Source organism: Vanellus vanellus (genome assembly GCF_965231255.1).
Source record: "Vanellus vanellus genome assembly, chromosome: 2".
Classification (NCBI taxonomy): domain Eukaryota; kingdom Metazoa; phylum Chordata; class Aves; order Charadriiformes; family Charadriidae; genus Vanellus; species Vanellus vanellus.
In genome coordinates, this window is record NC_138906.1 from 10721273 (window position 1) to 10748884 (window position 27612).

The following is a 27612-nucleotide window of genomic DNA, read 5'->3' on the forward strand; positions in this document are numbered from 1 at the left end:
GTTACATTAAATTCTGGTATGGTATTTCTAAATGATAGATGGACTTTATATTACGTTGTTACTGTTTTAAGGCATAAGTATAAGGAGGAGTGAGTAGAAATGAAAATACTTTGGCATTCAGACACACTCTTGGACATGAAAATTTTATGTGTTTACTATGTAATAGCAAATTGTGATATGTGATTAGATGATGCTTACCTGTAAAATACTGTTATTTTATTAGGTTACGCAGCTTTATGTACCATCTGCTAGACATGTCTGGAGAGTCAGAAGAATGGGAAGAATAGGACCATTGCAGTCTACTTTGGATGGTAAGATACTGTCTAGGAAATTCTTGCGTTACTAAGTCAAAATAACAGTTTGCCTTATGCAAAGAAAATCTACCTTTTATAGAGCTCAGTTGAGTCTCTTCTGTAAAAATCTTAATGATAGCCAAAAGCAACGTACTCTTCCATAATTTTGTTTCAGATGTTTTAAAAAATGTGTTTGTATACATGTTTGTCTATGTCTTTAGAATATTTAATGTATAACAGCTTTCCCCAAGCTTCTGCTGGCATTGATGAGGGGAAATGATGAGGTGGACAAATGATATGTGTTAAAAATATACGTATTAATATGTATAAAAGGCAGTTGTGTGAGATATAAAATTAATAAGGTTGCAGAAGATGCACTGAGGTTTTGCTTTTACTGTAAAGAAATTTCTTTACTATATATTGAACTGTAACAAACGAGTTTTAGGTACCACAATAAGTATTTATTACTCTTCATAAATATCGTCTCTAATTAGATAAGGCAGAATCTTAACCCCTTGAATTACTCAAAATATCTGGACTTTATGGAACATCCAAAGCGAATTGGCCCAACTTAGCAATCAGGGTAAACTTAAACTTGTTTAGTTGTGCCAATATACTTTCTCACGCAGACGGTCTGTTTCTTTCAGCTTTTCATACCTTTGTATCTTCACTATTCTAGAATTTTACCTTGCTATGCTTAGGTAAAGTAATTAAATCACTAATACTTGTGAAGATTTAATAATTAATTAAACTGGGGCCTTTAAGCAGCAAAATGATTCATCTACAAGAGTCCATACTCTCTTTCAAGATGATGTAATCTGCTTGAATATCTTAGCCAGATACAGTAGATCATTTAGAGAAGACTGTAGCCTTTGAATGCTGCCATAGAGTTGTATAGAATTAAGGGCTTTGTCCAAAGTTGAAAACTAAGGACTTTTTATAAAGATATTTTGTATTTGAATAGCTATGATGGTATAAGTTTACAATGATTGCCTTATTAGTCTAGTTACCAGGTAACAATTAGTTGGTCCAGTGTACGTACTCCTCAGAATTCTGAATGAAATTTTTTTTTCAGTTTAGATTTTCTCTTTGGAAATCCCCTATTCTAAGTGATTGATAATATGAAATCTTAAAAACGGGTGTTTCAGCAAATATCGCCAGGCTGCAACAGGCCTGTACGCTGTATGCCTTATGGACTCTACATCAGTAATTCCTGATTCTTCCATTGACCTACATGGCTCTTGACAGCTATACTGTCTTGATCTCCACTGTCAGACCTGTTCCACGTTTATTACTCCCAGAGTCTCCCCCATGCTACTAGTCTGCTAGTCTCCTTCCCCTCATACATATAGTACCTTGAGCTCTCTTCCTCGTCTTCCTTTCCATAATAGCAGCAGTTCTCTCTGTTCCATTAGATGCCTTGGTCTGGGCAGTCAGTAGATGAGGAATTCACATGCTGTGCCTGGTGTGGAGCAGCTGCATGTCCTCGTTTTGCTGGCTGGTTGTCAGAGAAGCTGATGCACTGAACAGAGCAGATAACTGAGCTCTCCTTGCTGTTTCTGTAATCGTGTCACTAAAGGAATTTCTCTTCTCTGTCCAGTTGAAAATTTTCACAAAACTTAGTATTTTTGAATCTCCTATTCTGTGTCACAGTTAAAAATCAGCTGTTTAGTTCAAAAGGTGTGTTGGAGGCAAGATGGTGAGGAAAGATGACACAGTCTGTTTGTGAAAACCTTGGTTTTGTATGAAATCAGGATTAAAAAAAGTGCAGTCAACGTGAATGTGTGAAAACAAGCAGGTAACAATGTGCACCTGACTTGTTTAATCCCTCTTGACTCCATATGGGTTAAAGCCAATTAGCATGAAAGTACTGCTGAATCACATATGGTCATGTTTATTTGTGCTTTTTCATTTACTTAAATGGCAGACTCGTGAGTTCTAAATGCCCTCTGTATTGATGACTCCATCCCATATTTCTCTTTAAAGAAAGAAGCTGTGATGGAGAAATGCAGATAAAATTGACTAATTGACTGGAATAATTGAACTGTCGAAGTCATGTAGTAGTTTACCTTTGCTGTACATGCACTTTTTATTTAAAATGCTTTTAACCCTTAGCTTAATAGGCTGCATACATTGACTTTAATTAAAAATGTTTACTAAGTAAACTAAGGGTAATCACAGATAAGCATTTCATCAGGAATTCCAAAGGCTTGCAACGGTGAAACTTACCCCAAATGAACATACATCAAGTATAGTGATGTTTTGGGTCACGTCATGTTAAATTGGTGCTTAAAATATCCCTACTTAAAGTGCTTTGAGGGAAAGCGGGGCGGGGGGGGGGGGGGGGGGGGGGGGGGGGAAGAACATTGAAGTGATGTCCTGTTGCAGAAGGGCAGCAAGATGCTAGTCACCTCAGGTAGGAGCCAAAGGAAAAACTTGAAACTGTCATCATAAACTTCCAGATCGGGTAACGTCAGTCATTTACTTCAGTTTTGTAATAAGGTCGATAAATAGTCTGGATGAAGACTCTGGAGTCTTTTTTCAAGGAGGTGGTTATTAAACACGAAAATGAAGCAACTAAGGAGCTGTGGGTTTTGCTTCCTTGGTAGACTGAAGCTAAGTGGACCTTTAACTACACTGTCTAGTCAGTAAGCAATAGTTTTGGGTTTGTTTTTTTTTTTTTTTCCTGCAGTTAATTAACTTACAGTCAGATATGTGCTCAGCAACTGAGTTTCTTCCCATGAAGTTAGAGCAGGATTGTCACTCGCATCACCCAAAGTTGACTTGTTTCCTAAGAATATCCTCTGTGGGTATAAGAAGGTTCCAAGGAGCTGCATGGTAGCTTGGGAACTGCATGTGATTGAGTCTCTGTTGCTGTGGCTTCTTGAATTATTTTCTAATTTTTTTTTCTTAAACACATTATACAATTTCTTGATGTTCTTTTCACCATTTCTGCAGTGACTAGCATTTAATGTGATCGCTGTGACATTGCTGTTGGGAGAGAAAACCCATTGAAATAAATGTTATATTTCTGTTGGTTTCATGAGATTTGCTTTAATTCTTAGGTTTTATGCCTAAAATGATTTGATTGAAAGTAGATGTTGTAGCTGAAGGCACAATACCTTTGAACTATTTCGATCGTTGGGGTGGGAATAATGTGTATTCCTGCAGTGAAAATTATTAAAATTCTAATTACTTACAACTTCTTAATTGTCTTCTATCAGGAATTTTATCTTAATTGAAAAATTAAAATGCCATTAATAAGAAAATAATATTTTTTCTTCTGAATAAAATTAAAAATCCAGGAGTACTTTTTTGATACGCATTTTGCTTTCAGTGTGTTCTCACTACTTATATTTCCAATTGCCTGTAGAAACTAATGTGTAAAGAAAGGTAAGGCTTTGTGTGACTGTTAAGTAAACTGTTTTCATGGATGTATGTTTATACAAAGTAAATTGAGTCACCTGATACAAAATAAACTGTTTAAAAAAATGTTCTTTCCAAATTTTTTAAAATTATTATTTCTATTTTAAGTGGGTTTGGAACCAGCACCTCTTTCTGTATCCGAAGAACGACAACTTGCAATTCTGACAGAGCTACCTTTTGTAGTTCCTTTTGAAGAAAGAGTAAAGGTACCTAATTTCTACTCTATTATGCAATTGGTTTTTTTAGTTTTTTATTTTCTATAAGTGTAAAAAGAGCACTTAGATAAGTAGAAACTGGATTGTTTCCCTACAGAAGGATATGACAGGCCATACTGTTTTTCTTCACTACTCATGTGGCAACTGAACATTTGAAGTTAATTGTTTTTCTCTTCTTTTACTAGTTATGTTACCATTTTTAATAATTGCATTAGAATTAGAAACATGTTTATTCCAAGACACATAAGAGCAGTTGCATGTTTATAATAAACTGCAGTCCTGATTCAATGATTCATCTACGGGATTGCACCCTCTTGTGGTAAGCAGAGCACTAACTAGTTGTGTATCTGTAATAAACAGATTGCAGGGTCAAGACTGGAGACTTTTGTGCAGTGGGTGGATTTGCTCAGAATGAGATGATGGATGTCCATTTTGGGGAAAATAACGCCTAGAGATTAAATATCTGCCTTCATAGCTGAGTAGCTGAACTTTAATAGAGTATGTAGCTTAAAATTTGCAAGAGTCTTGTATTATTGGATTTGCTTTTGAATGTTTTCCAGACTTTAAATATGTCATTGTTAGTACCATTACCCGTTTCAGTTTGCATCATATTTTTTTGAAGCTATTACTCTGTTAGACACACTTTTTTTTTTTTAACCTGAACTGCTTTTGTTGTCAACGGTATCAATTACTTAAAAACTGCTCACTGAATTGTCATGGAAACATTAAGTTGCAAGACACCATCAAGGGAATGAAGAATAGTTCCATAGGGAAAGTAAATCAGTATTTGTCAAAAAAGATAGTGACAGCTTTAGTAGAAAAGGGGTGTTTTTTCCAGGCTTCTATGAAACGTGTTCCAACAAAACAGCTGAGCATTGTATGGCAATATTGCAATAGGATTACAGGGAAACAATTGGAAGTAACCTCAAGCAGGGATCTCTGTGCCATGATTTAGTCACTGTTTATGACCTCTGGACTCCTTAAAGCTATGTTGAGATGCATATATGTTAAGTTTCTGGAATTCATAAAACCTTGTTTGGTTTTATCACAAAAACTGAAATAACAATTGGATGAGAGCTTGGAGAGACGGATAAAGCTGTAGACTGAACTTTGTACTTCAAAGAGGAGATCCTCTTACACTGCTTTTTGGACAAAGTGTGGTCCTTTTTATCCCATAGTAGGAGTCAACATCCTTTTGGAGTCTCCCACTGCCCCTGCAAAACAGCTTGCAATAAAGGGAAGATGATACCTTATCATGGTCTTGTTGTGTTTGTTGTTTTGGGGGTTTTTGTGTTTTGTTTTTTTTGGGTTTTTTTTTTTTTTTTTGACCAGTTGCCATCTATTACACTGTAATTTAATGTGGTAATACAGCTCAGTGCTGTTTCCATGAGTGGGTTGTTCCATGTGTCCTTTCATTTTCTGACTTCGTCAAGAGATTTCTACCTCGAGTTACCAGATATTAGATACTCTTACAGGCAATTACTGAGTCCAGTTTCACGGTAGGCTCTTCAGCCTTCTCACCCCAGGGAATGTTATCTTCTTTAGCCTTAATGCACATTGGTGTGCACCTTTCAATCTGATTTTTACCTGTGGGAGGTAATGAATCCCATTTTTATCAAGTGCCTTGGTTCTCACTTTTACTGAAGCAATACTTCCATCAGCTTGCCTATGGTGATGTTAATTCTTATGGTGTGTACTTCTGTCAGCATTGCTTACTTTTCTCTGTGTTAGTCTGAAGTCATTGTAAATGCTTCAGTTATGCATTAGGGTTCTTATTTTCACGACTATCATATGCATGAACATTGGATTCTGTAGGAGTCCAAACTCTGTATCAAGAAGAATTTTGCCATGAGGTACACCTTCAAGTGATTCTTTCCATCTACTTTGTTGTAGCAATAGTTAGTAACCCATATCTAGCCATGCTTCAGGAAAGAGAATGGTGGTGAGGATATTCTCGTGCCCTGTACATGAAAAGATGGTACCTGTGGCTGTGTGTCTTGATGTTGTAGAACTGTAGAAAAATTTAGGTCAGAAGGGACCTCTAAAGGTACTATAGTCCACATCCTTCTTCGTACAGGAATAACTTCAGAGTTGGATCAGGATGCGCAAAGACTTGTCCAGCTGAGTTTTGACTATCTCCAGAGATGGAGATTTCACAAACTCTTTGTGTAACCCCTTTGACACTTAATCAGTCTTGTTATGATTTCTTTAAGATCCATTCAGCATTTCTCTTTCTGCAGCTTATGACTATTTTCTCTTGTCATTGTCCTACTTACCTTAAGGAAGAATCTGGCTTTGTCTGCGCTATAATCTTCCTGCTTGGAGACCATCTCCTTCACTAGCTACAGTTTTCCATAGAAACAGTAGATTTGACACCTTACTCTAGCTTTGTCTGCTGCTGTCAGATTTTTGTATTTCGTGGTAAATTTGTTGTTTTTAAACATCCCTGGAGACTTTTAACTTAATCTTCTTAATTAAGAAAGCAGTCTGTGATATTATTTGGAGCTAACATCCCTTGGAAAATGTACTCGGCTGTTTATTGAATATGGGGAAGATGCGAAAGAGGATGTAGTAAACGGACACTCTCTGGATTTGAGGGTATATTGAACAGTATTATACATTAGGCAGCCCCCTCCCATGCTATATCTTGGTGTGGTAGAAACATGGTTAGCTACAGGTGCTCTTCAGGTGACCTCAGTAACAGGTTCCTGTTGTGAAGATTTGCAAAGGGGCAATGTGAATTTCAGTTTGTACTTCAGCTGGCATTTTTTTTTTTTTTTTTTTTTAATTGGTGTGATGCTCCGGTTCTCTGTTGAATACAGCAGCTCTGTCCACTATTTTGCTTTGATTTGCTCACTGCTCTTGAGAAGAGAACTGATACCTCATTTCTTGTTACTGGGAATGTTCTTAAGCATTAGAAAAACCAATACAATCATTTAGTCGTATTGAGGATTGCCTCTGCGTGTGCAAAATACTCGTGATTTTTCCCCTTTGTTTTTGAATACTTTGCATTTCAGAACTTCGAAAGATAGGGAGAGGAAACTGGAGTCACTGACAGAATATCTGTAGATGAGCCTCTCTATGTAGAAAGAACTGAGGATAATATCTTAGCACGAAAAAGTGTTTTGCATGTCTGTCCCCTCTCCTTCCCTCCCCTGGGACATGGCTCTGTATTATGTTTCCGCAGCTCAGTGAGAGAAAAGACAAATCACTTGAGTGAAAAGTGATTTGAAAGTGAGTGCCCAGAAGCAACTCAACAGACAATAATAGTAGTGAATAACCATCTCTCATTGAATATTTAGATCTGCACAATGACATGATTTCTCTTCTGACTCATTTTAACAGATTTTTCAAAGACTGATCTATGCTGATAAACAAGAAGTTCAAGGAGATGGGCCATTTTTGGATGGAATTAATGTCACTATCAGAAGAAATTATATTTATGAAGATGCTTATGATAAACTTTCTCCTGAAAATGGTAGGTTTACAATTAAGTTCTCGTCAGCTTGTTTATAATATTTAACTGTTCTTACCATGTTTTTAGCCTTTCCTTAGGAAGAAAATTACTCATAAAACAGTGACAAGGGAGAGCCAAATAAACTTGTAGCAAGCAATTGGAAGTAATCTCTAGGTGAAGATTTCTGTCTTGTTTACAGGTACAGAGAAGCCATAGTGGTAGTTGGCCATTGAAGTCAGAAAATCTGTTTTTCTGCATGTGTGCATGACATACCATGTATACATTCTCTGAGAAGAGAGCTGTTCAAAGTTAATGTTTCTGTAGTACCTTAACTGAGATCATTAAGAAAACAAGCTTGGAATAGCAGAAATGTACTAGGTTGGTTCTTGTGCATTTATATTTTTATTTGGTTGTTATATGCTTAATAATGTACAATCATTTCTGATTTTTTTTTTTCCCTATGATTGGAATTTCCATATTCCATAATAGCCTTCACTGGACTCCAGTTAACAGTTTAGTTTCATTCTAGCTATATAAGTTATAAAATTGAACTCCTCTTTTCAGAGGTTACACTAACTTGGGGTCCACCTCTACCTGGTCATCTGTTTTGACATGTGAATTTGGTTTTGGACCATTTCACCCTCCTTGCTACAAATCTAGTTGTCAGTACATAGAGGAAGATAGAAATAACTGATTTTCTTAAAAAGGCCCCCAAAAGCACTAAACCAACATTTTCCATATATAAAAGTTTAAACTTTTAATGCTCAGTATCTCAGGGGTCTTCAGACAAAGCATGGCTGCATGCTTGAGAGTCCCTTTTGCCGATGGAACTCTGTTCTGTTTTCTTGTTTTGAATGGTGATGAGATAGCAGACCTATTGCCGTGCCTGTGGCTAAAAACAGCTGTCCTGTATTTCCAGCCAGCAGAATTTTTGAGCAGGAGAGCGTTTCACTTGAATGAAGAACTCGTAGGTAATTTTTAAAAACTAGCTGAGTGTGAAATGGGAAGTTACTAATAGATGTAGAGGCGTTTGCTAATGGGAGAGTGTAAGACACTCAGTGATTCAGGAGAATTTCTGTTGCTACAGGGTCCTGAAGATTCTTTCATGAACATCAGCTGTCCATCCGTAATATGTGCATTTGTAGCACGTGGAAGCACGAAGCAGTAGAAGGTTTTATTGTTACTGGTTTGTTACTGGTTGCTTTGCTGGAATGCAGGTGTAGTCAATGCCAAGGTTTAAATAAAAGCTGCCAGTTTGGTTAGATATTTGGAAGCCTTCAGTGAATTGAGCAAAAAGGTCCTCCTTCCCTGTCATGTATACATAGCTCAAGGACTAAATATTGCTTGCTTTCTCAAGTAGCAGCATTCTATGAAACAATGAGAACACCTCCCTTCAGAACGTGTCCATCTTCACCACACCTTGCTCACTGCAATTACATGATATAGCAATGAGTCCAAAGTATCGAAAATATTAACTTCAGTTTCAAAGATTATTGTTTAATGGTGTGGTGTAACAGTCAGCCCTTCTAAGGGAATGCAGTGCTTATTGACAATTCCTCAAGACAGGAGAAAGTTGAACCTTGCATTCACAATCTTTTATATAAATAAAGTTTTCCAATTATTCATGGGCCTCTTTTAAAATATTTTGTAGGATATTTTTTCTTCCCCTACCTAATGTCTTTCCACTCCGTCTTTTAATGGCTCTTAAAGCAAGACCCTGTGTAGAAAGTGAATTTCACATGCTGAATATTCCAAAATTCAAACCAGTAATACATTTTTGCTACAGTACTATTTACTAGTTCAATTATTTATGTAAAGTTAGTGTAGGTATGTTTGTATGTGTAGTTACATGTGGTTTTATCTGAACGTAACTCAAGCAGATAGTTGTATTTGAGTTTGTCTCTCTCCTTTCTCTGCAGAACCTGACCTAAAAAAGCGCATTCGTGTTCACTTACTTAATGCACATGGTCTTGATGAAGCTGGTATTGATGGTGGTGGAATTTTCAGAGAATTTCTGAATGAACTACTTAAATCAGGATTTAACCCTAACCAGGGATTTTTTAAGACCACCAATGAGGGACTTCTTTACCCTAACCCTGCTGCACAGATGCTTGTTGGAGACTCTTACGCTCGACATTACTACTTTCTTGGAAGAATGCTTGGAAAGGTAAAAACAGTGTTATATAATACAAAGCTACGGCAATACTGAAATTATTCAGTAATGTTTTTTTTTCTTTTTACATAGGGGTAGATTGGGAAAAAAAGATGATTTTTCTAGAGTTGAGGAAAACTAACAGAGACACCCTGATTGCCAGTTGAGCGATGAGTGCGTATGCCTGCTTCTGTGTTTATCCTCTTGCTTAACTTCAAGTTGACTGAAGCCAATAGAGCTTATGGTGATTTTTTCCTTAAACCTGGAGCTTTCTGGAATTTGACTGCATTACATTTTCATCATTTGGAATATATGAAATTAATATTTTCAGAAAGAAGGGGTTTCTAGTTGTGTGAGGTATACAATTCTTGCTAGCATTTAAAATGTGCTATGAGCACTTACCATACTTAAGAGCCATATGCAAGTTAACTTCCACCTATTCTGGTTTTTTCATACGTTTTTCATCTTTGATTCAGTGCTTGGTATCTTGGTGTTGTGAATGCTCAACACTTGTTGAGCTAGATGAAAAATGAAGGGGATGGGGAGAAAGAGAGAAACTTACACTCAGTTTTCTTTTATGGTCAGGTTTAGTACTAAGGCTATTTCCTCCTAAGCCCTTGAAATAGTTTTTGTAAAGCTAATAATTGTGAAACAAAGTTTGGAATACAAATTCAATTTGAGGAAAAAAATGCGTCGATTGCTACTCAGCTGTCTATAAGTGAAGACATTTAAGATGTAAAAATCCCATATAACTGCCTGGGTTATTTTGGAGGCTAAAAATCCTGCTGATTTGCAGTGAGATTTAACATACAGTTGGATGTCCTTTAAGTGTAGCTGGAATCGGTTTAAGAGGATGTTGTTGGCAAACTTAAGTTGTTGAAACAAAGTGCTGTTCTTTAGATTTGCCAGACAACTGATTTAGATTAAACTGCCACTTTGTAGGCAAATTCTCTGCTAAGGCATCCTAGCTATTGCAATATCCAAACTTGTTAAATAATAAAAATTTCAAGTCAGCCTTTTCAATAAAATAATCTTTGAAGGATGTTCCTGCTCTTAATGGGAGATGGATTCAGTACTAATACAGTGGTTTGTAAGTATGACCTATGTTACATATCCAAGGCTTCGTTTTCTTTCTGCATCTATAATTTTTGGAGTGGAAGGCGAATACTGCTGTGGTATTGTGAGGAAGTTATTTACTCCAAAAATGTTTACCTAGGAATGGGGCAGGGCTGAATTTTCAAGGGGAAGTTTGGAGCATTATTTGAAAAAAAGATTGTAATTTTCAATCTGTAATTTCCTCTGTCAAAGCAACACATTGCTTTCTGTAATTAGATTTCAGATATTAGATTGAAGCTGCAAAATGTGTTTTATCTCCCGTAGAGTGCTACAAGTATAGTTTTGGTTTTGTCTTTTTAAAATCAGAGGATCTATTACTTAACATTTTGAAAGCATAAATTGTTTTTGTATTTGCAGTATGTTTACATAAGGTAAGAATTGACAGTGTTACTTAATAATTACCCCTACCCAGGTGCACAGACACCTTTTTAGTAGTGTATTTAGAAACTTGATGAATTAAACAGAAAGATAAGGCACGACCATACTATTCAAAACCTGCCAGTATTGTGATCTTGGTTAAGTTATTGAATACTCACTCACCCGTTTTCAAAAATGTGTCCATTTTATGCTTTGCACAGGGTTATTTGAGAGCAATAGTGGATTATTAAAAGCCCCTTTGTAAACAAAATAGATATAGTGCAAAGGAAGCAATCAGGCATCCACAGCAATTTCTTATTTGTGGAAACCAGTATGTAAAGAGTGCTGCCACCAAAAACTCTCACGTAAAAAGTTTCAATGTTATCAGAAAACAAATACATTAAAATATAATAATTTATAGAAATTCTCTGTCTCTTGGTAACAGTTTCATACTAATATCCAAATGCATTTAACTTTCAGTACCATAGATTTACACCTAATTCAGTTTTCCTTTCAGCAGGAAGTTTCTAACAGGTTGACATCTTCTGTGTTAATTGGTCAGTTCAGAAGTAGAAACATCTGAAAATTTAAAACCTGCCTTTAAAAATGGTGTATCTAAAATTTTAAATTATCTTAAATCTAGATAAATTATTGACTGTTTGGAGTGTATTTTTGTAGTTAGTGAAGAATTTGGAATCTATATACAAAACCAATTGCATGACTGTCTGTCCAACTTTTACTGATCACTGAACGAGCAAAAGGTCTTGTAGAAATAATACCACGTGATCATGTAATCGCATATGTTGTCTGAAATCATTCTTAAAAAAAAATACTTAAAAAAAATCTGTTTAAGCAGAAACGAGTTTGCTTAAACAACAGCTATTCAAACACTTCCAAAGTTTACATTTCTGAACTTTCAGTGACTTTAGTCTGTAATGTAAATATTATTTTAACATTGGTAGCTTTTAAGCTTTTTCCTTTCTCTTCCTTAAAAGTAAAAGCTCAGCTTACCATGCTCGCCTCTGGTAGCAGTCTCCCACCACTGGCAGGGTTTGAAACTTGAACCTTGCTGTTTCCCCCACTGGAAGCACAGCGGTGACTTTGAGTCCCGGACTTTGCTTGAGAGCCAAGGGTGTCCTGGTCTGTCAGGGGCATTCGGCCAGAGCTGTTCTAGCCTCAAATTCTCTTTGTTTTCCTCTCTGGAAAGTAAAGTCCTGTTGTCCCATGTGGTTTCTCAGAAGTATGGATAGGACGTTGTAATCCTTTTGCTCTCACAGTAGGTAGAATTGGGCTGTGGGGAGGCACCTGATTTGCTTTAACTTCCTTACCACATGCAGTAGTTCTGTCAACACTAAAAATCCATGTGCAGACTTTGCTGCTGCAGCTTCCGCAGCGTAGTGGACTTGGCTCACAAGAACACGAAAGTTCTTGCCCTGGCAGGCTGCCAAAGCTTTGAGCAACGTAGCCAGAGAAGGGAACTTTGGAAGCAACACTTGAGAATCTTCAGTGAGGTTTTTCTCCGTGCTGATTCTTCAGTGGTCTGCTGCAAATCTGGAAGGAGGGAAACACTGATTAACCGGGTCACCAGAAACAGTGATCAGTAGAACGGTGGCAGATACAGGATTAAAATCTGAACTTCACCGTGTTCTGGCCTAAACTCACATTTGTATACCATTTTATCTGTCTCCATTTCCACCTTGCATTTATTAAATTATGTTAATGTGACAGGTGTTGTGGAAAAGGACATTCTTAACATTTGGAGTTACTTGACATCAAGTAGATAATTCTTATGATAATCTACTTAAATTTCATGAAACATCAGCATTAGTTTAAGAATATGGCAGGAAGTCCATAGAAAGATTAGAACGATAATTTTTATGGTTTCCTCCTCTTCCTTTTGGATGTAAATCTGCTAGTTCTTGCATATATTATGTTTTGCAATGATTGTCTTTGCACCTTCAACAAAGTGACTCTCTCTGACACTAGAGATTTTTGTCTAATACACTCAGTATCTTCAGTTATACCGAATTCAGCCATCTCCATTTCTCTTCTCTTATTCCAGCATATTGAAAAGCACTAGCGGGCCATGCATTCATGTTGCTGAAGCACATATGCACTGTCTGTGAAATACAATATTGTCTCTTTTTCCTAAGCAATAGAATTTGCAGTCCTTGGAAGACACTGGAGATTTCTGAAAAAAAAATTAAACTTGTTTTGTCAAGACTTAGCTTTTGTCTTAAATGGTTGGGAAGGTGGTATAAAGAACAAAATGTTGTGTTTTGAGTTGTTGTTTTGAACTGAGTCCTTCCTTTGTGGATCCAAATCAAGAACTTGGATAGTAGAAGAAACAGCAGGGACTGAACAAAAAAACCCAGTGTTTATTTTGAATTTTAGCATTATTTTGATGAAGGATAGATGAGACAATCTAGGTTTAGTCTTTGATCATTAATAGTTAATGTTATATGGGAGGTCAGTAATTTGCGTGGCCTGGTGGATATTATATTGATGAAGGTTATGTTGTTTATTTTCATATGACGTTTTATAGGTCGCTGTACTGCTTTAAGATACTACAAACTTTTCTGTGCAGATATCTAAATGTTGTTAAACACATAATTGAAGAAAAAAGTTATGAAATATGTCTTTTGGTAAAATGAAACATTAGCAGGGTAATAGGAGATCAAATACAAATTTTATTACCCTAGTAGTGAATGTGGGACCGTTAATTACTGATTAGATTACTTTTCTGTATCTCAGAGAGTGTGCCTTGTGGTTCCATTCTGTAACTTTGAATAGAGCTGTGATAGATGATTTGTCGTGCGAGGTATTATTCCTGGCTGGAAGGTACAATTCTGAGATTACCAGTGTCTACAGGATTCATTTTGCAGAAAAACTCAAGTAGTTCTTAATCATTCTGGGGCCTTACCAAAAATGGTTTGAGTTGGTGAGAGTCTTTTCACAGAATCACAGAATTTTCAGAGTTGGAAGGGACCTCTAGAGATCATCTAGTCCAACTCCCCTGCCAGAGCAGGATTGCCCAGAGCACATTACTCAGGACTGCATCCAGGCGGGTCTTGAAAATCTCCAGAGAAGGGGACTCCACCACCTCCCTGGGCAGCCTGTGCCAGTGCTCTGTCACCCTCACCGTAAAGAAGTGTTCCCGTGTATTTGAACGGAACTTCCTATGTTCTAACTTGTGCCCATTACCCCTCGTCCTGTCACTGGGAACCATTGAAAAGAACCTGGCTCCATCCTCCTTCAACCCACCCTTTAGATACTTGTACGCCATAATAAGGTCTCCCCTCAGCCTTCTCTTCTCCAGGCTAAAGAGTCCCAGCGCTTTCAGCCTTTCCTCATGAGGGAGATGCTCCAATCCCTTAATCATCTTAGTTGCCCTTCGCTGGACTCGCTCCAGCAGTTCCCTGTCCCTCTTGAACTGGGGAGCCCCAAACTGGACACAGTATTCCAGTTGTGGCCTCAACAGTGCAGAGTAGAGGGGGAAAGTGACCTCCTTCGACCTACTGGCCGCACTCTTCCCTATGCAGCCCAGGATTCCATTGGCCTTTTTGGCGACAAGGGCACGTTGCTGGGCCATGGATAATTTACTGCCTACTAGGACCCCCAGATCCTTCTCCTCCGAGCTGCTTCCCAGCAGGTCCACCCCTAACCTATACTGGTTTTTCACAACAAGATCTGGGTCAGATCCTAAACTCTTAAATCATTAATAATCTGCACATAAGGAGTTAAAACATTCAAGCAAATGTTTCTAGTGACATATTTGTATGCCTTTTTTTGCACCAAAAGCTTGTAGAGAGAAAACAAAGCAAGAAAACTCTACAAGGCGAGTAACTGGGTTTTGTGTATTTGATAGGCTGATGCATCAAGGGTTGCACTGCTACTTTCTGTTTCTCTGACTGTTGAATGGTTTGTTTTTTTTTTTTTCTTCTGATTTTTAGGCTACCCTTTCCCTTTGCTCATTGTCCATTTAATTAAGATCCAGTTTAGCTTGGCTTAAATCAGTACGCTCTTAATTGATTTGTGCTGCAACCACAATTGATACTACTAGTACCTAGAAAGGTAGGTATGGAATAAGTGATACTGATACAAAGAGGAGGTAATTTGTATAAATTTTTTGTTTCATTCATTTCAGTTACCCTGAATTTTGTAGACTCAGCATTTTGCTTAAAAGTAAGTTAGCTGATTATTTGTCTCAGAAAATCCTGAATCATCTGAAATGGAACCAAACCAGGAATTTACTGTGTAAAGTGGCATGCTCTTTTAATCACACATTTACAGTGCAGAAACACAATCATAAGAGGGCTAAATTGATACCTTATGGAAGTTATTTCATGATTTATGAATGTAGATGTAAACTAATCTGAATCTGTTTTCTGACACTGTTATTCAGCCTGACAATTCCTTTGTGTACTGGTTCATTTAACATAACCAATTATCTTTTGATTACAAATAGCTACGTTAGTACTAACCCTGTAAATATATGTCTAGCACTAAAAGACTACTGAAAAGTGGTATTTTAACTCTAAATCTTTAGGAAGGAAAAGTGTGTATTGATGGATTGGGATATTTATTGGGTCATAATGTATTTAAATTTTCTTTAATGCATATGTTAGTGATTGTTTACCGTGATAAAGTGCATAGAGGTCTCTGCAAGGAGTTCTGCATGGAAAGAATTACCTCATGTCAGTGGTCACTCCTCAATTAAAAGTTCCATTAGCAGATGATTCCTGCTTCTGGTTTGTGTACTGATTGCATTTTATTGCCTCTAAATCAGGTTCCTAGACAGGGAATAAATAAACAGTTAGAGTGTGTGGTAATGGTATCTTGATCTTTTTTCACAGTTGGGAACACCTACGTCCATTTCAATCAATTAGGTTTGGAATATTTACTGAAATTCTTTATTCTATTTGAACTGTCTTCAAAAATGAATATTTTCACTGCTATTAAAATACAGATTTATCTTAGAAGCATATCCAGAGGTTAGTTATAAAGTAGTAAATGTTTCATTTTTTCAGAAGGTTAGAATTTAAATAAGGAGGAGGTACCTTATTTTTATCTTTAGTTCTTGCTAAATTATGTTTAAATTTGAGACAAGAAAAATCTATGAAACCTTTACTGGAACTTCAGTAGTGAATGATAACTATCAGTTATCCAGTGCATCCATAGGTGCCTCTAGTCCTTCCCTCTCCTGTCCCTCAAAACTTCCCAAATGACATTGACAACAATTTATGTCACATACATGGTGTAAATTACAGAGGGAACTGTTCCTATTAAAATGGAAAGTAAGTAGCAAGCTTATGAAGTGGTGGTTTTCTGCAAGTACCAACAATTCTAAAGCACTCTATTTTGGTAATAAAAATTTTTGTAATAGAATTAAGTACGTCCTAAGTTCTTAGAATAAAAATACTAGCAAGACTTTCCATTTTTAAATTAAAAATTAACTCAAGGTCGTTATACTTGATATGCTCCAATGGAGTCTTTGGGAATGGATCCCTACGTTTTTATGGTAACATGTTAATGAGTCAGTCATGAGTTTGTTTTGTGCTTATCACACACTTGCAGCCAGTTCAGGTATTTGCACTGACTACAGCAAATTTGACAGGCAAGCCCTTCGCATCCGAGTCTTGCAACCCCAAATCTCCGGAATTTCTACGAACTTGTACTTACTGACCTTCAAATTCCCAGTTAGTGGGAAATCAGAAGTAAAACCAATTTACAAAAGGCTTTATTTTTTCTGAAAAAAATGTTTTTAAATCTGAGGATACGAACACTGCCACAAGGAGTATTAATAAAGCTCTCTCAGAAGCCTAATTACAGGCATCTAGCTGTGGAATTTTGGACTCCTAATTTTTTAAAAGACAGAAAAGGCATCCGGTATTTGAACAAAAAGTGCACTGTGAATTTTTGCAGTCATATAGGGAAGATGTTGTACCAGATTTTCCATTACTATGGTGATACGAATGCATCTAGAGGTCTCTGCTATTGTAGAGCTCAGAGAACTGAGAGACAGTGACTTAAAGCTGTCAGGTAGCAGACATGCTGCATAGTGACACCCACCTGATAGAATTAGTTTTATTTTAGCCTATTGGCATTAGCAACAGTATCAAATTTTTTTTTGCTCTCTTTAAAGCACCTTATTAAGTCTATCGATAAGAAATTATTTTATCTTAAAATTACTAAACACTAGCTTTAAAAATACTTCAAAAATATGGGTACGTGTTAATTTTAATGTAGCATATTTTTAGTTTTATCTTTTTCATTAGGGTAGAAGAGGCTTTGCTGGCCCAAAAGGCTTTGTGAGAGTGATGAGTTATTTCTAGGATATAAATAATAAGGTAGAAGGAAGTTCTAATGGTTTTGCTATTTTTCTATCATTTTTATTAATGGTTCTGTACAGCTTTGAAGATCTATTGCACTCTGTAAGTGCTAAGTATTATTTAATAGTAACTGTTTAAAATGACTGAAATAGAAAGGGTTATGGTCTTGGGGGCTGATTAGGGAAATATCTGAATTTAAACCCAGTCATGTACTGCCTTGGCCGATAAGCCATGTGTCTTTCGAGGGGTATGACTTTAGCATTGTTTAGGTTTTAAAATACAGTTCTGGGTTGTTAAGGATTAATGGAACGTAGGAGCAATGACTGATTAATTATTTTACTTAAGAAAGATTTTAGTTGAAATAATAAATGAGATAAGTAATTGTAGACCTGAAAGTGTAAGTGAAGGCACTAAAGCTGCTTCGCAGTCAGGGAGGTTTAGTTGGTTCATCTGTGAATATGTTTACACAATTTGAACCTTATTCAGCATATTGTAATACTCCTGTAACCTCTGCTATCTACAGCTTATTTGTCCAAAATTACTAGACTAGCTTGAATTTAGTCCAGTTCTTAAGAATGGCGCAAAACCTTTTTTTTTTTTTTTTTTTTTTTTCCCCTCTGAAGAGCTATTTCCTGAATCTTGGGGTCATACCTGAACAATACCTCGTGTGACCATGTAGTGCTTAAATAATACTGTTACCATGTATAGTCCCAGTCAGACATTATTATGTTGAAAACAAGAAAAAAGTCCTCCTTACCTCATTTTTCTTCCTTTCGTACTATGTACTGTATACAGCTGTCCTTCCAGCTGAGATCCTTCTTCCATAATATATTAAAGCTACTAATTGCATGCCTGTATTCTGAAAGTTGCTTGCCTTAAAGAACCATTCCTTGTTCCCTCACATCACAGGTATTTAATGAATGCATTCAGTGTATTCGTAAGTATCTGAACATGGTCATCTAAAGTGAAAAATACTAAGTTGTGATCTGTGTCACTGAATTGAGTAAAGGCATTTGTAGCTCGTCCATGTTGTAGTCAATTATAGTTAAACTATACTGTAATCGCAAATAGCTAATATTATTTGAAAGAGAAACAATAGACTTCCGACTGTGTGCTTTGTGTGTGAAGTCAAAACTTACTAACCACAGTAGGCTTTCTGTTATTTTGCTTGTGTTTTATTTTGTTGTGTTCTACAGGCCTTCACACAAAGAGGTTTGTAGTTCCTTTTACTGAATACTATTTCTTCCATAGCGAAATAATTGCTCTTGGCCTTTTAACCAGAAAAAAAAAAGGTCTTTTAACAATTAAATAAATAAATAAAAGAAGACTAGCAAGGCATCTTGAGATAATTGAGAAAACACTGGGCTGAAGAGTACCAAAAATAATTTGTTACCGAAAACCAGATTTGTTTGCTTTGTTTTGTTTAGTTGTTTCAGAAGCTTTTAAGTTATTTTAATGGTTATCTAGAGATGCCATAACTTTGCCTAAAGAGCATCCCTAACCTACATGAGTTTGAAATAGTGCTGGGAAATCCAGGTTGGCCCTTTCAGCAGACGTAACCTTTTAGCTACTGGGAATGCGTCACCCTTGTGACACTTGTGTGATTGCCCTTGATGTAGACATCCTTGTCTCTGCTTCAGACTAGCCTCTTGCCCCACACTTCCATCTGCAAATTGCACTTTTGTGAAAGCAGCATGCTAATACTCCCAGCCTTTCTATGAGGCAGAGGTGTATATAAGCTCTGTTAAGGTGTTTGTTCTCCCCCACGCTCCCTCCACCCCAGCATCTAAATGTTAGAAACTAGAAGTCTAATGTCACATTTGATCACCAATTGCTCCTTGCATGCCTTCCTGTCTCGACTTTTTGCTTTATGTAAGTTAATTGTAGTTTCTGGGACTGCAGGATAGAGACAATGAAGTCAAGTGATGAGGGGCTTGTTAGATAGCAAAGTTGGGAATGTGAACTCTCAGAATTCATCATAGAATGGTATTGGTCCCATAGGATGCCCGTAAGAGTTAAAGGAAACTTGTCAAAGGGTGAGAGTACTTCAGGTTTGTAGTTTTAAAATATATATTGTTAAACTTGCTGGCTTTGATGTCTTGAAGCAGTGTGTGAACAGGAACTTCTGATTTACAGTCAAACAGAAGTCATTTCCCTCGAAGAGCAAGCCATTTTCTTCCATGAACGTTCTTGCTTATTGGCTGCTGGAGGGAAAAAGAGGACTGCTACCATGGGGAGATCATGACCTTATGTTGTATTAAAGTACATATATAAGTGTACTCTAATGATGCAGCTTTATATTGCAGCTAATTAATTGGACAGCTCTGTAAGAGGTGGTCAGCATTCCCTTGCCTGTCACTGATGCTGCGCTTCTGCTGCCTTTTTGTTGATGTTGCAGAATGCCAGTTCAGAGACTTCAACAGGCAGAAAATGAAGCTTAAAATCAGGTAACTTGTAGCTCCTCAAGACACTTCACTAAGGGAAGAGAGAGGAGTGAATCTCTCCTTTTGGCCGTTAGATTAGCTGGAATAAGAAAAATACCCACCAGGGTGAACTTCCACAGGCAACTGGCTGCTCTGAGGTTGTGCTTCCATTGAAACAAATGGTTGTGCTGTTCCTACCTAGCTTCAGCCATAGCTGTGAGCTGGATCTGATTCTGATTTGAAAGAAAGGTCCACTTCAAACAGTGTCCATGTTGTGTCCACCAATACCCCCACCCTGCCCCAACACCCCAAACAAAGCACAGCACAAATAATCTGCAGATTCTGAACTTTATTTTCAGCATGTTGCAATGCTCATGAAACCTCTACTATATAGCTACTCTACTTGCAAACAAATCCAGTTGAATGAGCAAGCTGATCTGTTTCATTGCTCTGGCAGGAGCGGGTGACAGTAACAGGTAGTTTTATCAGTTTATGCTGACTGAGAAACAGGGAAGTTAGATGGAAACTGAAAAAAAGTTTGTTTATTTAATCTTACTCAGTTGTTCACAGCATTTCTTAGCATCTCTGCACAGTGCTGGAGCTGTAATGGTGTAATTTACCTCTTTGAAACAAAAATGAAGTTTATCATGATCTTATTTATCACAGTTTTAGTGCATTTTTATTCAACTTCATTAGGATAGCTTGACTTTCAAACTAATCAAAACACTACTGTTTGTCTTGTTTCCAAAAATACTTTTTTTTTAATATCACAATCACTTAGCTAATAGAAGAAAGAATAATTAAAGTTATTCTGAAGTTGCACAATTTAGTCATTTAAAAATGCTTTATATAGTTTTTAGATGAAGTTATAAATGTTCACTTTGGAACTACCTGAAGATTAATAGTGATGCATTTGAAATACATTATTTTTTTTATTGATTCTTAATGTAGTAAATTACTGAAGTTATTTGGCAGCAAACAGAAATAGCCAGTGATGTTGCTCACATTTATTTTCCTGATAGCATCACAATTTGCATTAATTGCATTGCAGCTGCACTCACTTATATTAAAAAGCTTCTACTATAATTAATCCTTTTTATTTCAAATCATTTTGGCACAATTTCTAGCAATAAACACTCATAAAAGACAGACACTTGAAAAATAACTTACAAGTTTCTTCAATATACCTATTGCTGGTTTTTCCTGACAAGGAATTATTGATAGGCTTCGAGGATCAAGTGTTGCAAGTGGCTGAGACTTAAGACCAGTTTGAAAAATGCTAAGTGGATTATTTTGCATAAAAAATAGACAGGTTTTGAATTTGTGTAATTAACCTGTGTTTAGAAAATACCTTGATTTATGTCTACATTTGTATTTCAGTTGCATACATTATGGAAATTTAATTTATAATCCATTTAGCTGATGTGATCATAGTTTTTAGTGCTATCATTTATTAGTCCTTGTATATTAAATGCTCTAAAGGCTTAAACCTGCCTTGTGTAAAAAATTACACCTCTGCATTTACATTTTATGAGTCATAGATGGAATTCCATTTTAAATTCAGGTTGCTTTGATATATTTAAGGAATTACAATGGCTTTATTGTTACTAATGCAGGAACAGCAAACACTGACCTTATACATTGCAAATTAATGATTTATCCCTCTAGTTTGCTTTTAAAGTCAACTATACAAATGAGGATTTCGACTTCTACACCTTGAATAAATCATATAGCTCTAAATATAATGCACCCTTTGGCTTTGAACTCGTTATTCTCAATTCTTTCTCCAAGGTTTAACTCACCTCATAGAAACATTCTTTCAAAAGTTTAAGGAATTGTATGTTTTTCTTCGCGTCTTTGTTGGAATTTGAGTGATTACTGCTACATTTATTCTTCTTTTTTCCTTTTTTTTTTTTTTTTTGCTCATTGTGCTTCCTTTTCTAAGTTTGCAGCAGATTATGGAGGAATTAAGTAATGCTAAACCACTGCTCTTGAAGAGTAAAAAGAGAACAAATAATGATGTTATGTTGATGATGCCTTTTCTGATCAGCCTGGCAGTGATATTAATGATACCATAAAGATTTGGTTGTCGTTGTTAGAGATGCTGCTGTGGCAAACAACCAGGACAATGGGAAAGGCTATGCACAGACAGCATGTGTCAGGAATGGGTTTTTTGATGGCAACGGTCTTTTATTTTTCCTTTATTCGTGTAGGCTTTCTCTCTCTAAATTATGTCATGCTTTCTAGTTCTTAAGTTTCCATCTCTCCTTTTGAGAGCTACCATAAGTACTTTTTTCCTCCAGTCAACAAGAAGTTCTTACTTACAGTAAGAAGAATATGCAAAGTTGCATCAAAATGTGGTCATACAGTAGATCCAACTGAGAGTGGTGTTGCTGCAGTTTTGTGCGTTTTTGAAAATTCTTGAGGGAACTCAGTTTACAGTAAAAATACACTTCTCATGAGTGCTGCATATTTGGGTCAGGCTCATCTTTGGTTCAGTAATCTTTTGACAGGTGTAACAGTGTTAGGTATAGGAAGGATTGGACATATGATACAGTCATAGCTGGGAAGCACTCGGCTTGGAAATTATGATTTGATGATGCCATTAAGCAGTAGAGTTCACCAAAAGTATGTGGTGATGAATCTTTATAACATACAAGAGGAATAGTTTATTTGGATTAGTTTAAAATGGTTTTACATAGTTATTTTTAAGGGCCAGACTATTTTACATGTAGCAATTGATACGAATGGAGAAATACTGCTTGTGATGATGCTAATGGAGGTAGAGATGTTAACTTTATTGGAAGACATACTTAATGCAGTTGCATTGTCCTTTGGCAAACTTTGCTTTTCTTGCCAATCTATGCAATTGATGCACTTCCTGGTTGCTATCATGCTTTGGGTAAGTAGATTAGTGGCAGATGAGCAATGACCTTACCTTCTAAATCACACATACTTAATGTGTAACATTTGGGACCTTGGTATTTAACAAGAGTATTTGAATTTCAAACTTTGGATGAATATTTTTAAATTCATGCAATATCTGGGGTATTGTCATCTCTCCAAACACGTTGAGGAACAGTCATCTCCAAACACGATGAGGAACAGGAAGTTATTGGAAGTGGTCAACATGCATTTACCAAGAGTAAATCATGGTTGACCAATCTGATAGTTTTCTGTGATGCTATAACTGGTTGGCTGGATGAGGGGAGAGTCGTAGATGTCATCTACCTTGACTTTAGCAAGGCTTTTGACACTGTCTCCCATAGCATCCTCATTAGGAAGCTGAGGAAGTATGGGCTAGATAAGGTGACAGCGAGGTGCATTGAGAGCTGGCTGCGGGACAGAACTCAGAGGGTTGTGATCAGCGGCACAGAGTCTCGTTGGAGGCCTGTAACCAGTGGTGTCCCCCAGGGGTCAATACTCAGTCCAATTTTGTTCAATATATTCATTAATGACCTGGATGAGGGGACAGAGTGTATCCTCAGCAAGTTCGCTGATGATACCAAACTGGGTGGGGTGGCTGACACCCCAGAGGGCCGTGCTGCCATCCAGGGTGACCTGGACAGGCTGGAGAGCTGGGCAGAGAAGAACCTAATGAGGTTCAACAAAAGCAAGTGCAAGGTCCTGCACCTGGGGAGGAAGAATGCAAAGCACCAGTATAGGTTAGGGGTGGACTTGCTGGGAAGTAGCTCGGAGGAGAAGGATCTGGGGGTCCTAGTAGGCAGTAAATTATCCATGGCCCAGCAACGTGCCCTTGTTGCCAAAAAGGCCAATGGAATCCTGGGCTGCATAGGGAAGAGTGCGGCCAGTAGGTCGAGGGAGGTCATTCTCCCCCTCTACTCTGCACTGGTGAGGCCACAACTGGAATACTGTGTCCAGTTTGGGGCTCCCCAGTTCAAGAGGGACAGGGAACTGCTGGAGCGAGTCTAGCAAAGGGCAACTAAGATGATTAAGGGCTTGGAGCATCTGCCTTATGAGGAAAGGCTGAGAGAGCTGGGACTCTTTAGCCTGGAGAAGAGAAGGCTGAGGGGAGACCTTACTATGGCGTACAAGTATCTAAAGGGTGGGTTGAAGGAGGATGGAGCCAGGCTCTTCTCAACGGTTCCCAGTGACAGGACGAGGGGTAATGGGCACAAGTTAGAACATCGGAAGTTCCGTTCAAACACATGGAAAAACTTGTTTACGGTGAGGGCAACAGAGCACTGGCACAGGCTGCCCAGGGAGGCGGTGGAGTCCCCTTCTCTGGAGATTTTCAAGACCCGCCTGGATGCAGTCCTGAGTGATGTGCTCTGGGCAATCCTGCTTTGGCAGGGGAGTTGGACTAGATGATCTCTAGAGGTCCCTTCAAACTCTGAAACTCCGTGATTCCGTGATTGCTATACCATAAGGTCCTATTCAGGCACCAAATTAAGAGGGAATTACCAGCAAGTTGAGAAAAAGACAGTAGCCTTCCGAATTCCTGCATGTACAACAATAAAATCTAATGTGCTTTTAATTGCTTTGTTTTTCAGGCTCTTTATGAAAATATGTTGGTGGAGCTTCCATTTGCTAGTTTTTTCCTCTCAAAATTACTGGGGACAAGTGCTGATGTTGACATTCATCATTTAGCTTCGTTGGATCCAGAAATGTACAAAAATTTGCTTTTTCTGAAGAGCTATGAAGGGGATGTGGAAGAACTTGGACTGAACTTCACTGTGGTAAATAATGACCTTGGGGAAGCACAGGTAAGAATGGCTTTTCCTTTTTTTTTCTTTTACGTATGACTGATGAATCGTTACTATCCCTACTAACTAATTTTTTAATTTAAAAGTGATCAGAAACAACTGTTAAAGGTTCTGACTCAATATTTGAAGTAGACAATAACTAATTGTGTACTTGAAAAAATAACTTTTGATGACTTAAAACTCTGGTGGTCTTCTGGGATTATTTTCTAATAGTCATACATGAAAAGTTCTATTGCCCGAGATAATTTCTTGAACAAAATATTTTATGTTGTTTCTTTGATGGCACTTCAAATAATAGCAAAAGTTAGATGTTATGTAAACAGTAGAAGTACTGTATGATTTTGGAATCAGAGTTGGAAACCAGAATGTTTTCAAATAATAATAACCCTTTATTGTGAGTTAACTGTTGTCTCCTTTAGCTGTAGTTTTCAAAGTAGAAAGCCTGAAGTTAGATCCTATTATTTTTTTTTAACCTTCCCCCCCTTTTTTTTTTTTTGAGGGGCTGAAAAACTGGGCCAGTTAGGTCCTCAAGTATGAATTTTTAACATGATTGTACTATATAATTAGATTACGTGTTTTATTTGCTCTGTTGTGAGTATTAAAGATGAGTTATGTTCATAGTAGAAAATCAACATCACCAGATTTTGAAAAGTGTGCCTGTATTTGCTAATACAGTTAACCTCCTTAGTTAAAGACCTGTCATATTTCCTTTTTCATTTTTGAGGATTTAAAATAGCGTACTACTCATGGCCTACTTATACTTGATTATGGTATTTAATCAATAATTGGATCAACACGGTAGACCTGACACTGTTGTGAAATGCAGCAGCACCTGAACTCAGCCTTGTTTCTTGCAGAAGAAACAGAGACGATACGAGGGGGTGAGCAGTTCTCTTGGGTTTGCCTGTTGGTCAGGGAGGCCTGGGACTATGGACATCTAACAGAAGGTGCAGCACCTCTGAGATGGAGCAGCTAGTCCTCAAAATTGTTAGGTTGAGTCCTCTACTGCTGCTTAAATCATAGCAAATTTGATGTCTAAGACTTCTGCTTTAACAGCATCGGGCTTGGGCTACATCTTTACTTTCCTGTCATCCATTTCCTGTCATTTTGGAAGATCCAAAAACCTGGATTGCATTACAATTTTATAATAGTATCCTCCGATTTGGGATTCCTGAATCATACTGAAGGGGAGAGTCAACAATTGCCTGGTATAAGTAATGTTTCATATTAAACATATGCCATATGTTGTTTTTTCCCCTGGGTTACACTCTCTATATGAAAACTTCTGACCTGTGCTGTCATTAGAAAAACACTGAAAAACTTGAAGTAAAGGCATGTGGTACAGATGTATCAGAAGACACGTTCTTGGGGAACCTACTCGTTGTACAATATTGTACAGTAGGGAGTCTGCTCTGCTGTAGCATGTGCTGTCAAGTGATACTGAAAGGAGTTCTATAGTATCCATGTATTTGGTTACTAGGTTGCAAAACACACAAGAATAGAGTTTCCAATATAACCTAGGATTTTTTTTGGGGGGGAAAAAGTCTGCTATTTGTATTCTAAAGCTATTCATTTAAATGCACTTTAAGTAATAGTTTTGTTGATAGCGGCTAACAGAAACGCAGTTTAGTCTCTATTTAAAAATGAGAAGTAGCTAATATTTTCTGGAGAGCTTGTGGTTCCCGTACTTCATACATCTACTCTGTATGTCCTCAAAAATTAGCCACGCAAGTTAGAACCTACCTCAACACGTAAGGTAGAAGGACACAGAAAAGAGAAATAGCTCAGAAATAACATACAAGGAGATCCAAGTTAGAGGTGTGTCCAACTCTACCTACTGCAACAAAAACTTGTAAAAAGTGCATTCTTGCCAAGAAACCTAATTTGTTCATTAAAATTCTCTGAGGGCTATGGCTAGTATTATCAAGACTTGATTTTTAATTGTTTGGCATGACTTTAAAAGGAAGATTAAATATAATAGTGACTTTCTGAGTAACTAAATTAAATGTAGGTTGAATTAAATATTCTGATGCTGTATTGCTATGTTTATACTTAGAGACAGAACACTATACTTGTGAAGTATTAACCAGCTTTTAATGAGACTGCATGGTAGTGTAGTTCAACAGAACTAATTGGTTCTTGTCATTGTCTTCTGGGTTTTAATGCAACAAGTTACTTTCTATATTTCATTTCATTATCTTAATAGACCTCGTATGGATAAATACATTTTGTCTGGTATTTTACTCGTATAACCATTGCATACTAATTAACTGTGTCAAGGTAAGGCTAATTCACTTTGGGGAAAAGAGCTTAATTTGCACTCCTTATGTTCAGTGTACATTATCTCTAGTTTTCAGCTAAACAACCACTTTAGCCTCTAATAAATTGATGCCCAATAAATGCATCATAAATCTATCGTTGTAAATAGCTATCCTCATGACAGTGTCCATCCAGCAATTGTGGCACAAAAGCATTATCTGCAATGAAAGACACATTCGAAAGGGGCTCTATTGTCTCTGTCAGTAGTAGAAGGTAGAAATTCTATTATCGGCATATTGATTCCAATCCTGTAATGTGCTTTTAGATCCCATTAAACTATTGTCAAAGTGCATTCACCAGAAGTTGAAAAAGGTACTTAATAATTTGCACATTAGACCTGCTAATTAGGGGAGCTATGCCATCAACCTTATCTTCCAACCCCAAATAGCTTTAGCTTCTGATAAAGAGCTATCTAATGCAGTGATACCAACCTAGACTTCAACAGTTGGATCTGCTGCATAAAATGGTGGCCAGTAAAAAAGTCTCAAAAGAATGTCAGGCTGTAGTTACAAGTGCCTTCAGGTAGGTCTGTATATTGATTTTGTTTTTCCTTTTATCTTGTAGATTAGATGGTGATAAAATGCTTATAATAAGTGTAAGGTTAACAAATTCAAGAAAAAAACTCCTCTTTCAGACCTCCCTCCCTTCCTCCCTCCTCTCACTCAATGAGGAAGGTGAGTTTTGTGGCTGCCCAAGGGAAGAAAGGAAGATTCAAATATGTTATTCCTCTTCCTTCAGAAATACTAGAATCTGTACTTCAGCGAGTCTTCTCAAACGTTGATTCTTGAGACGACA

The 27612-nt window shown here is 37.2% G+C and overlaps 1 protein-coding gene across 1 annotated transcript in view; it reads left to right on the plus strand.

Moving 5' to 3' along the window:
* Nucleotides 1–27612, plus strand: part of UBE3C (ubiquitin protein ligase E3C) — a 77838-nt gene that overhangs the window by 36334 nt on the left and 13892 nt on the right. The window contains 5 exon segments of the mRNA XM_082499334.1: nt 224–311; nt 3828–3925; nt 7280–7412; nt 9311–9558; nt 24286–24498. Coding sequence (XP_082355460.1) covers nt 224–311; nt 3828–3925; nt 7280–7412; nt 9311–9558; nt 24286–24498 — 780 coding nt within the window.